At 38.1% G+C, this 11,822-nt stretch overlaps 2 protein-coding genes across 9 annotated transcripts in view; one reads left to right on the top strand and one right to left on the bottom strand.

Moving 5' to 3' along the window:
- The window catches only part of ptk2ba (protein tyrosine kinase 2 beta, a), a 13,766-nt gene extending 13,177 nt beyond the window's left edge, over window positions 1–589 (bottom strand). For 2 of the 3 annotated variants that reach the window (XM_076979276.1, XM_076979278.1), the window contains exon 1: window positions 450–589. The gene's annotated coding sequence lies outside the window, so the exon portion shown is untranslated. The remainder of the gene's footprint in view (window positions 1–449) is intronic. The other variant, XM_076979277.1, reaches the window with a different exon arrangement.
- Window positions 547–11,822, top strand: LOC143481288 (transcriptional-regulating factor 1). 6 transcript variants are annotated; one of them, XM_076979271.1, is made up of 17 exons: window positions 547–696; window positions 2,297–2,412; window positions 2,544–2,598; window positions 4,968–6,454; window positions 6,537–6,580; window positions 6,705–6,852; window positions 7,247–7,432; window positions 7,599–7,884; window positions 8,168–8,228; window positions 8,328–8,464; window positions 8,587–8,690; window positions 8,874–8,949; window positions 9,097–9,185; window positions 9,288–9,401; window positions 10,265–10,396; window positions 10,615–10,790; window positions 11,014–11,822. In XM_076979271.1, exons 4-17 carry the CDS (start codon window positions 5,177–5,179, stop codon window positions 11,180–11,182), a joined length of 3,000 nt encoding a protein of 999 aa, XP_076835386.1. In that variant the 5' UTR covers window positions 547–696; window positions 2,297–2,412; window positions 2,544–2,598; window positions 4,968–5,176; the 3' UTR covers window positions 11,183–11,822. The 6 variants fall into 6 exon arrangements, with proteins under 6 accessions (XP_076835386.1, XP_076835390.1, XP_076835387.1 ...); XM_076979274.1 differs by lacking the exon at window positions 2,297–2,412 and adding an exon at window positions 1,355–1,419 and having other exon boundaries at window positions 616–696; XM_076979273.1 differs by having other exon boundaries at window positions 674–696; window positions 2,301–2,412.

Raw genomic sequence — 11,822 nt, 5'->3', positions numbered from 1 at the left:
ATACACATATAAAAGTAGGTTACTCCACTATTTTCCATCTTCATTATAAAGAGATATTCAATATCTCAATATGACTTCCATTCTTGTTCTTAAATTTCTAATATGTCTCACGATTAGACTTTTGCCGAAACGTCTTACAAGTGACCCATATATTCTACAAATTGATGGTTCGAACGTCATTTGTCTTTTCAACACGATTCAAATGTCAGAAATGTAAGTGTTGTTAGTGATAAGTGTGGTTTAGTTTAGCTAAGTTTAGTTTAGAGTTTAATGAGCCACAGCAGTCTGAACATAACCGACACAAGACCAGGAGCGCACGAGACCTTGTATCCTGTCTCAAAACTTCCTGTCTAATTATTTGCAGTATATCTGCAGGTTGCGTCTCGTTTAAGCAATAAACGGCTATTCTAATTAACATTATGAATGCGCATAAAAAGCAAATAACCAACCTGTTCAACGCTGTCTTGTTACCAGATTTCTTCTTCGACTTCTTGGGGGGGCGGGGGACTCAAAAAGACGAATGCTACCCAAAGAGCAGGTTGCTGGCAGCTTGGTAGGTAGCAGATTGCGTAGCCACACCCGGCTGCTTCAAACTTCCTTATTTCTGTGCAGTTTCTGCGTGTGCAATTGTGCGTACACGAAAGTACCCTGCTCATTAATAACAGTCGCTGAGTGACGGGCTAGACTACTGTTATGGTAAGTAGTGTCCAGTTAAACTGGAATATTTAGCAGTCCAACTATATATTACTTGATTCTGAATATCTTTAGCGCCTTTACTGTGCTGAATCACATCACTTGGTGACAGTGTATGCGAATCTGTGAATCAGAAAGTAGCCTAGTGTCAAAACGTTAATATTTACCAATAACTAACCTGAGAAACAGCACCAAAATGCAAGAATCAATGACAATTATATTTGAGGGGTTTATACTTTAAATACAATTTGAGGGATTCGATTATATTGACATCGTTAACTAACTTTGAAGAATCCTGTATCTCATGGTTGGAGTATGAGAGTTAATTCATAGGTATTCAACGTTATACCTAAACGTTATACCCAATTGATGTGTCATAACTATGTAAAAGAGAATTACGGTGTTTATGTAAACATGGTTATGTTACAGTGCCACCGTGGGGGGGTGGTAGCCTACTGCAAATGATTTGAAGGCGATGTGATGATCAGATGAGGTTCAAAATGATCACTAATACTAACATATATGGCAGAATCTGAGCCACGCTGATTTAATACAACATTTAGAGAAACAGCAATCCACATTAACAGTCGCAATTTTCGTTAATTTTTAGCAGGGGCTGTATATGATACTGCACACTAAACCCTTGTGTTTCTTGACACAGGAAATGCTATTAGAGTGAAGTGTTGCTTCAACTTCCCCGATCGTTTTGCGCCCCTAATGTCCACGGTAAACCTTTTCCTGCTGTAATTTAGTCAAAGTACTCACATTGTCTTAATTTAAGACTATTATGTCTTAAATTACTTTTACAGATGACAAATACTTAACATTATTGCGATTCATTATTGAAATCCACATATTAAAAAACGTTTTCAGTTGACAGGTGCAATTACCATGATCAGATAAATTAGCAGGATGTGCGATGCTTCCGTTGTAACTCCCGTTAGAGTAATTCACTAGCAAGGTCCTATGGAATGTCTTGAAAGCATGTGTTAATGCTACACCATCCCGGCGCAGAGGCAGTGAAGACAGCACTTCATGATATGACATGAAGCTAAAAGCCATTCTCGCTAGAGTTTAGGCTTCAACTATTACCCCTTCTTTACCAATTAGTTCATCTACTATCCCCGTGGCACTAAAACTGTCATTAGGGGGGTAGCAATTACTGTAATCACAATGACAGCATTACCTTTCATGAGTCGTTTGTTAAATGCAATATAGGTCCTTTTCATTCTTTGCGGTTGATAAAATGTTGAGTTTTATAAAACTGCTAAATCTTTAACAGTTTATAACATGCTGAGTTTTTTGGCATAAATAAAAAAGTAGTATTTTGCACAACCGTACAAAAAATGTTGTGTAAAAGTTTGTTCTTTAATATGTCTTATAAAACAGCAGTGCTCTCAACATAATTTTCTGCATTTTTTATGCAGACTATGTCTTTGATGGTGCTTTGTATATGCCCCTCAACTTATCTCTAACAGGGCTGACAAAAGTACAGTAATGCTGCTTTGTCCACAGCTCTCATAATTTTGGGTTTAGAGGTGGGGTTTAAGAAGCACTTGTAGCACATTGACAGGTTGACAAAATGGTCTGTGGTTGTGCTCAGGAAGCCTCACACCAGAGAAAGAGAAATACTGCATTTCCTGAAGTCCCTTGAAGCCCTCTAAGACCGTCAAATAGCAGTCACTATAAAAGAAGATATGCAGAATTCATTACTCAGCAGTAAGTACACTGACCTCTCTGCTTGGTTAACATTTCAACATTGAATTTCAGTCATGGCTTTCTTAAGACGGTGTGCATATAAACAGCTGCGGTTCATTTAAGAGTCAGCTTTTGTTTTGGTGATGCTTTAGCATATCTACTGACCTCAGCTGAAGAAGGAGAAAGATCTGCTCAGAGAGAGAAGAGGTAAGACTTGTAATTTGTGCTCAGGGACAACCTACAGCGATGAAACCCTCATTTCTTATTGGTAATGGTTTATAGTAAAACCTTGGCATGATTTATATTTATTAATTTATATGAAGGCACAACACACAAATAGTAAGCATATTACGTATTTGATAATACTGTATATTTATTGTAATTTTATTGCTCACCTCAGTTTAATACTGAAAAGCAATATTCAGACGACTATAGCAAGTTTTCTTATTACAATGTTTAAAATGTTACCACACCACAATGTTCTATTAATTACAACTCTAGAGGGTTAAAGGTGATTCGAACATTTGAGGGTTTCAAGGTAGAGCTATATGTATGGCTATTAAAGTTTTTAATCATAGGTTTTTAGTTGCAATCATAGATTTTTAATTCCATAACCAATCTTAACCACATGTGAATTGCCTATTATCACCTCTTGGGGGTGGGCTGACTGCTGAGACTGGCTGACAAACTAAATATATAAATAAATACAATTCTTTATCATGGCTGTAGAATGTTCATGTTCACTGTAGTTTTATATTTAGAAGCAGTACTATTATAGAAAAAGAAGGGTTTTGTTCAAAAAGAGATTACTACACCGCAAATTTAGGAATTCAAAATAATGTTTTATATTATATAGAGTGAGAGTGGACATTGAAGAAAATCACATTTTAGGTTCAGCATTGACAGCTTCCAGATTTAGATTAATCCCACTGATATAATCCCACTCCATGTTTTTTTGAGTTTCCACTGAATTCAACATTTTAGTACATGAAGGAGACATCAAGTATTGTATTAGAACTGTCCATTATCAGTTCCTCCTGTCAGTAATGTTATAAACAGTGAATATGGTCAACCAAGCTTTGAAGAAGCCAGTGAAATGTTCTCATGTGCTTCAGGTACTTTGTGATATGAGCTAGTACTGGCTTGAGAATCATTTGACTTGATCATTAGGACTACAGTTAAGATCTAGTTTAAATGTACTTAGGAGATTGAGTGGAAGCCATGCCGCAGAGATGTAGTTGAAATGCCTAGGGAAATAATAAATGACCTTTCAATAAAGTATTTATTACTGGTTTAGGAAATGTCTTCTTGACTGAATTCACAGTGAGCCATTACATATTTATTAATTTTAAATGTATTAATTTTAAATTAATTTTATTTTTAAATGTAATATTTTATAACTGTTGAAGTGAATGAGGTCAACTGTGAAATGTCTTATAGTTGTTCTACTAACTGGCTGTACACTATGACATTCACTTAGTCACTCAACAAAGTGAGTTGAGGATGGAAACTCTTGAAACCACAAAGACCACATGAGTTTTCTGTCACTTATATACTGGATCTGATCATACTTGAGTTGATTGACCGTCCAACTCAATAAGTCACTACTAACGATTCAAATTAGCTTGTTGACTTTCCCTATCATTACAATAGTACTGATTAGCCATTATACTCCTAAATAACATATGCCAGTACTGTACATGCATGTATGTTTAAGTGTTACACAACACACACACACACACACACACACACACACACACACACACACACACACACACACACACACACACACACACACACACACACACACACACACACGTTTGGTAAGAAACATGTATCCACATATTCTTTATTAGCTTTCTTATAGACATCTAGATAAAGATCAAACTGTCAGACCACTACTGAAAAAAGGTCATGTGACAGGAAATGATAAGATAGTACATATCTGAATTATATACATACTCTAGAGTGTGGGTGAGAGAGGAAGTCTGAGTCATGTTGTGACTTTACTCAAAGCGCTAGAGAGACCAACATAGAATTTGGAAGGCCAAACCTCATTTGTAAATGTAGACAAAACATTTGTCTGTTTCCAGAACATCAACCTTTGATCTTGGAAATACAGGAAAGACTATGACATTTATTTTTTTAATAGAAAAGAGATAGACGACTTTTTAATACATTGAGCATGAATTTTTATAATTGATGGGCAACTTTGAGGTTCTCTAAAATAGAGGCATCAACAGAGAATTATAACATAGTTGACAACAACCTTCTACCTCCTACTTTTTTACATTGTCTTATGTAGCAGACAGAGGAAGTCCTAGTTGATATTACACAGATAGAATTTTTCAGTTATAAATAATGTTGAGGACCAGAAGTAAAGGACCAGAATGAGAACAGATTGCTGTGGCTGTATTTTAACTTCCTGTATAGGCTCTGTTGTTCAATTATGTGAAATGAGAAATTTGTCTAGTGTTTGCCACCAAAGTATCCTGTTAACTGCACTATGTAATTGTTATACTGACATGAACGTGAATCTTATATTCTGATTGAGAAATCTTTGTTTCTTTCCTTAGGAATGACCCACTCATGATGCGGCATGTCAACTGAACTCTGACAATATTCTGCAAAAACGTGGTTGGAAAATTATAAACAAAAATCTTAGCTAGTTTCGACATCCTGGTAGTTCCACAGTTCAATTATATTGAACCCCTATGCATATTCATGCTGGGGCAACAGAATAAGTAAAACACCAGAAATAAAGAGTATTTTAATTTCTTCCACTATGACAGAGGACCTATATGAGCATAATCATTTGACTAATGACAGCATTGGAGCCTATCGTTTTCAGAACAATCTAGCTGCTATAACACCTGGCTATGGTATAACCAACAGACACTCAGTACAACAGTCTCCGGTGTCTCCACATGTTAACCATAACCATTTGTCATCCCCTGCCACACCACAAAACCAATTTTCTCCACTGCTTGACATGCCACATAGTGGAGGGTCTTGGGATTATAGTCAGTCCGAGAAGTCATCGTCGTCCCTTTGGGGATCATCAGCTAAGGATGACCTGACTGACCCCACATGCTCCCATACTGTCTTCCCCTTTAATGTTGTTCCTCACAGTGACTCTGCACCTGAATTCAATGTCAGTGATTTACAAAGGCTGGATTCTTTTTCCAAGGCTTTTCCTGTGAAAAACCTGAAACCTTTTGGTAGTGTGGGTGAAAAGAGTTCAGGAGATGGTCAATTGTCCGAGATTCTGCTGTCACCACAGAGTGGAGCACCCGATGGATCGGATCGAGAACCTTTTAGTCCCATGACTATGCAGTCACAGCTGGGCCATTACCAGCTCACCTGTCATCCCAGAGACACCCAACATATGACTCACAGTCCTTATCCAAACCACCAACAATATCATTATGGATATCAGCAACACAAACCACAGCTGCGAGAAAGCCACACAGAGCAAGTAAACAAAGACACACTCTGTAAGCTTCAGAGCCAGTATCACCTTCAGCAGTATGGGATTCCAATGCACCAAACACAGCTGACGCCTTTTTCACCAACCCTGCAAAAGCATGAGCAACGGGGACTATTCATTCAGCACACCTCATTGGATGCACAGGATGCCCATGGGTCTGTTGGATCACCCAACTATTGCTACCCTGACAACTGTAAAGCGCACGAACAGCCAGCTTTCCAGGCTGGCCAAGGGCTGCCACCACCCTCCCCCCACTTTCAGGAGTCACCACATGTTTCTCACCAGAGTGGTATATTCCATCTACAGCAGCCTCAGGAACAAGCACAGTCATTTTCTCTGAAGCAAAATACCTCTTTTGCAAAAAATCATTTGTCATCAATTGACACTATGCCAGGATTTTCTAGTCCAAAAGAGGAGGTTTATGTTGGTTTAAACTACCCCTACAGAAGGGCCAGTCTCTGCAGTTCCCATTATCAACATGTGGGTTCAGGGGTCAGGGTCAGTCAAGAGGCTTCACTAACTACCCTGAGGGGAGGAGTCCATCACCTTAACTCACATAGACAGCCGGCACAGGTAGATAATCAAAGCATTTTTCAGCGATTATTTTGGTTCTGCTCAGAAAGAAAATCATTACTAACTTCCCTCTTTCCTTAAGATGCCACCTGTTAGCCAAGATGACCAGATTTCTTCACTCTATAGGTTAGACTTACACTTTACTAAGATACATGTGAATTTACATGTTTTTTTTTCCAACAGATTTCTCTTACTAATAATCAGTTTAAAATTTTGCTTGTTGGCTTGTTTTGATTGTGTTTGATGCTAGGCCACAAACTGAGGTAGTAAAGGTACAAGGGTCCAGTGCCAAGCTCAAGTGTCTTATTTGCCAAAGGGAGTTTAAAAGCTTGCCTGCCCTAAATGGTCACATGCGCTCCCATGGGGGATTCAGGACCCTTCCCTCGTCATTCAAAACAGTAAGATACATTATATTTTATTTCTCTTTAAATCAAGACATAAGTCATATTTGCACAAAGCAAACTGTTTGTTTACAGCAGCATTTAAAGGTTTTTTAAAGATACAAGGGCCACACCTATGGACAGGCCAACATAGCAGTGCATTTGGAAATTGTGTGGTGACCATGGGAGTAATGCTTCACTTCCCTTATGAAAAAACCACACCTCATAAAAGTGAGAGATTGGCATGTCCTCCATGGGAATAAATACAATTTAGAAAATGCAATCTCTGTTTCACAGTAATAAATTAAATAACTTCCCTTTCACATTGTAGAGTACACTATTAATTTCAGTATGACACTTATTTTGTCTGCTATATATTCTCAAATTTCTTTAATCTTGGGTTGCCTTACAGAGTGATGGACAAGTTCAGCTGTCCAGAGAAACAGCCCATACCGAGCCCATGGTATTACCCGTGTCTGTACCAGTAAAGGAAGGGCACAAAATTATCCCCAAACTCCACAATTATCTTAATTCCCAACCAAGACTCAGTGACCTTACTGCCCAAGTAGAGCCTTCACAAAAGGACCAGTCACCACACGTGAGTTTCTCTGTACCTTGTTTCTCTATGAAACCATTAAACACCCTTTCAAATCTTCTCAGTATTTGACTCACTAGAGTACTCCTGGGAACAAAAAAAGTGCCCTCTTAAAGATAAAGGAAAAAACTGTTCACTCCATGAAATTCTACACACACTTCCATCTTAGACGAAGGGTGCCACAGATTTTTTGTCAAGGCGTGAGAAAAAGAGGCCGCGGCACCGCCTGACGCCGCTTGTGATTTCCCCCTGCACCGTGGGCCTGGTCCCCAGAGGGCCCGTGCTGTTCCAGAGCCTGTTGCACTCCTCAGGCTGCCACGGAGACGACGCTCCCTACACTCCACCTCCGATGCTCAACCCCACACGGCCCGGCTCTGGCTTGTTCAGCAACTTGAAGGCAGGCCACCACTGCAGCGGAGCACCGACCGTTGCACGTGTGCATCTATGCAAGGACAGTAGGTGTTCAGCTCAGTGTATACCATTCAGGGCATGTTTTTATATTGTTATTTTAAAAAACAATTAATGTACATGTACAGAAATATAAATGTAGGTGTCTGCATGAAATAGTGCCAGCTATAGGCTTTTCTTATAATTATATAAATTATATAGTTTGAAAGAGAGAAATGTATACATATATACTATATACATTTCTTCCTTGAAAACCTTGCAGGTTTCCTTAATATATCTGAAGAGTAGGGGTGTACAAATATGTATATCATGAGTATCTTTCATTCACAGGTGATGTAAATGGTGGTACAGTAACATTACATCCAGAGGATAAATCAAGGGGCATGAAACCGTAAGGAATAATAACAAAAATATGATATGACTAATAAGAAGACTGGCAATAACTATATTTGTATTTAAAACTAAGATTATGCTCTTTTCTGTGTTGTAGCCGGATCAATATTGGGATAAGTTTTCAAGCAGAGATCCCAGATATTCACAGTAGCTCAAAAGCAGCAGAAGATATCCATAATGCTAATCTTTTGTGGAAACCCTGTCATTTGGAAATGCTTGAGAATCAGCAAAGAGGTAAAATATGTTCAAACACTAGTTTAGATCTGCCAGCAGTGGTCAACTATTCTTTTCATGGTAAAAATAAAACTATAAAAACAAGCGTTCTGATGGTCATTTAAACTTTTGTGTGATTCAAGTGGATGATCTCCTGAAAATGGCATGCTCCAGTGTGCTCCCAGGTGGAGGGACAAACACAGAATATACCATACATTGTCTTTTTGAGTGTAGAGGAGATGTTATGGTAAGCACATCAAATTATAATTACACATAAATGAAACACAAGTTTTTGTGTGTGTGTGTGTGTGTGTGTGTGTGTGTGTGTGTGTGTGTGTGTATGTGTGTGTGTGTGTGTGTGTGTGTGTTTGTGTGTGTGTGTGTGTGTGTGTGTGTGTGTGTTTTTAATGTCGTCTTTGAATCTTTCCAGGTAACCCTTGAAAGACTACTCTCGCTGAAGCCAATAAAATGCCTGTCCAGTCTTCAAACAGATTACCATTATGCAGGTGTAGTATTGCACTTGTGTCAATGTGGATCTCCACTGTGGCTGAGCTGTACTTGGTTGGGTCAGACAGTATGCTTCATAATTGTCTTTCATTTTAAACATTACATGATCATTCTTTTTTTCCCCCTTACCCCAACCCACCAACTAGGATCAGATAAATGGACTCTGCAAGAAAAAAGGCAACTCAACAAGGCTTTAATAAATTACAACAAGGATTTCCACCTGATTCAAAAGATGGTAATTACTCCATGATAAACACTGAATGAAATACCTCACATTTATCACCACCTCTATTTTTAGACAGTGTACATCAATGTAAACAGTGTACTTTGTTACTAGGTGAAGACGAAGTCAGTGGCTCAGTGTGTTGAATATTACTACACATGGAAAGAGAGGCTTCGGCTGGGCAGGAGGCTCAGCACAGGCCCTGTGACGCCAAGTCAAGAGAAGGAGGTGAGATGTGGATATTTTCCCCAATATGGTATAGTCCACTGCTTCAGCTTAAAATAATGGCTCACATTCATCTCAATGGCTCACAAAAATCACATTTATTTATGGAAAATATTTAGGACTAAAAGCTTTTAGTCCTTGGTAGTTATATTAGCATGGTAGCTCCAATGGAAATCTAACACAGGAAATGTAGTATAACAGACATACATGACTGATTAATTACATTTACATTGTCACAGATCAGCCTTTGTCACAGATTACTTCTTAGTATATTATAAATGTTCTGAATGAAATACTTTTGATTGATCAAGATGGGATTTGGACTCGGACACTTAGCTGCTTTGTGACATCAACTGTTGTAGAAAGTGCTATATAAATAAATTTTGATTTCATTTTGATTTCATTTGATTTTTAAAAACTAAAAGCCAGCGAATGTAAGACATTATTACTTCTCAGTTTAAATTCTACAGTTATTGTATGGTATTCTTTATATTTATCTTATTCAGTACATACTACTAAAAACGTAATGCCTTGAGCATTTTGATTTAAAAACACAAAGGAATTTTACAATTCTGACACTGTAAAATTGTTTCTCTGTTTTTAGACTATTTATACAATTGTTTGAATGAAATATTTTTGTTTTATTCAAAACTACTAACAACATTTCTGCCATATTCCAAATACATGACACATAGTATGGTTAACTAGGATAACAATTACAAACAAAACTTTGGGGAATTTATGAAATCATGAACCTATGCCCCAACACCTTTGAGATTTTACAAACATTAGTGGAGGATTTGCTGCTTTTTCTATTTGTCAAGAAACTCTCTAATTGTCATATGTCACCTTGTCTCTTAAATCAGCATGATTTGAAGGAAGGCAGCAATGGAAAAGCTGTGCAAGAGGCCAATAACCAAATCAGGGGCCCGGATATCTTTGACCTCCCTGACGATGCTGGTGCTGTGATTGTTGGCGTAGTACCCAGTGCTGGGCCTGTGAGTTCTTGAATACTGCATATAGTATAGAAATTGTAGAAGTAAAGTATAAAAAGAGACAATCATGATGTTTCCAGGCCATTGCTCAGAAACTCAAACCACAATGTTGACACTACTATCCTGAGACTTCGGTTACTGGGAAAGGCAGCTTACTGTTATTTTATATCAATATGTAATGTAATGCATGCATGTTTTTCCCCTCCAAAATTACATATTAGATGTTTAATGGAGATGAGTGGAACCAGAGTAGTATGGGTGGCCTCCAGCCTTCTTCAGCTGAACATAACAGACACAAATCAGCTCAGCAGTTCGTTGCAGGCTCTGTAAAAAGCTCTCCTTCCAACAGTACTACCAGTGGAGACACTGACTTTTTCCCCTGCACTGAATGTGGAAAGTAAGACAATCAAGCAATGTGTGTGTGTGTGTGTGTGTGTGTATGTGTGTGTGTGTGTGTGTGTGTGTGTGTGTGTGTGTGTGTGTGTGTGTGTGTGTGTGTGTGTGTGTGTGTGTGTGTGTGTGTGTGTGTGTGATAAATACATATATATATTTTAGTATCTAACTATGTATCAAGTTGACTTAGACACACACATCTATCCCTTGACCTTATTTTTTTCCAGGGTGTTTTTTAAGGTGAAAAGTCGCAATGCCCACATGAAGACTCATCGTCAACAAGACGACCCACAGTTTTGGCAGCTTCATAGGTTTCCTGAACAGGAAATGCAAACTGTGACACCTGGTAGCCCTTCTGTTATACCACATCTTCTACCCAGAACTTCTCACTCATAATTCCGTAGCAGTGATAATGACAAAACTTAAAAATGATGCATAAACATTGCAACAAAAAGTCTGCTTCATGAAGGCCTGAATAATTTGGTGAACTAACCTACACTGGACAGAATTTACTTTTAATGAAATGTTGTGTGGTATTTTGCATGGAACACCTACGTTCACATAAATAATAACATGGGTTAGAAAAGAAGAAGACAATTGGGGCATTAATCTTGCATTGTTTTTAATTTGTTTGTGAATTCACTATCAAATTAAAATGACTTCATATATTTCTATTATCTATTCATCTCACATACTATGTTTGTGAACATTCAGTGCTATTCTTTTTCAATGCTTTTGCCAATTCCACTGAATCTGCTGTGGACCAAAAGGAAATGGGTGGCAAGTGGTGCAGGTGCTGTGTGAGAGGTTCAAAAATGTAGACTAGGCTATGTACAAAGAGTGTGTGTGTGTGTGTGTGTGTGGCAACCTTAGGGTTCCCAGATGACTTCTGTGTCGTTATCCTCTAATCCATCCTTCCCTTTATTTCTTTATGCCACTTCTGGCACAATTTATGTATACTTCCACTTTCCATTAAAACTAAATAACAGTATGTTATAATTCTCATAATACTTTTGTTTCCCTAAAAATACCAAAA

The sequence above is a fragment of the Brachyhypopomus gauderio genome, chromosome 17, assembly GCF_052324685.1.
Source record: "Brachyhypopomus gauderio isolate BG-103 chromosome 17, BGAUD_0.2, whole genome shotgun sequence".
In the NCBI taxonomy this organism is placed as follows: domain Eukaryota; kingdom Metazoa; phylum Chordata; class Actinopteri; order Gymnotiformes; family Hypopomidae; genus Brachyhypopomus; species Brachyhypopomus gauderio.
The sequence above is the reverse complement of the archived record's forward strand: the minus strand, read 5'-3'. Positions and strand labels throughout refer to the sequence as shown.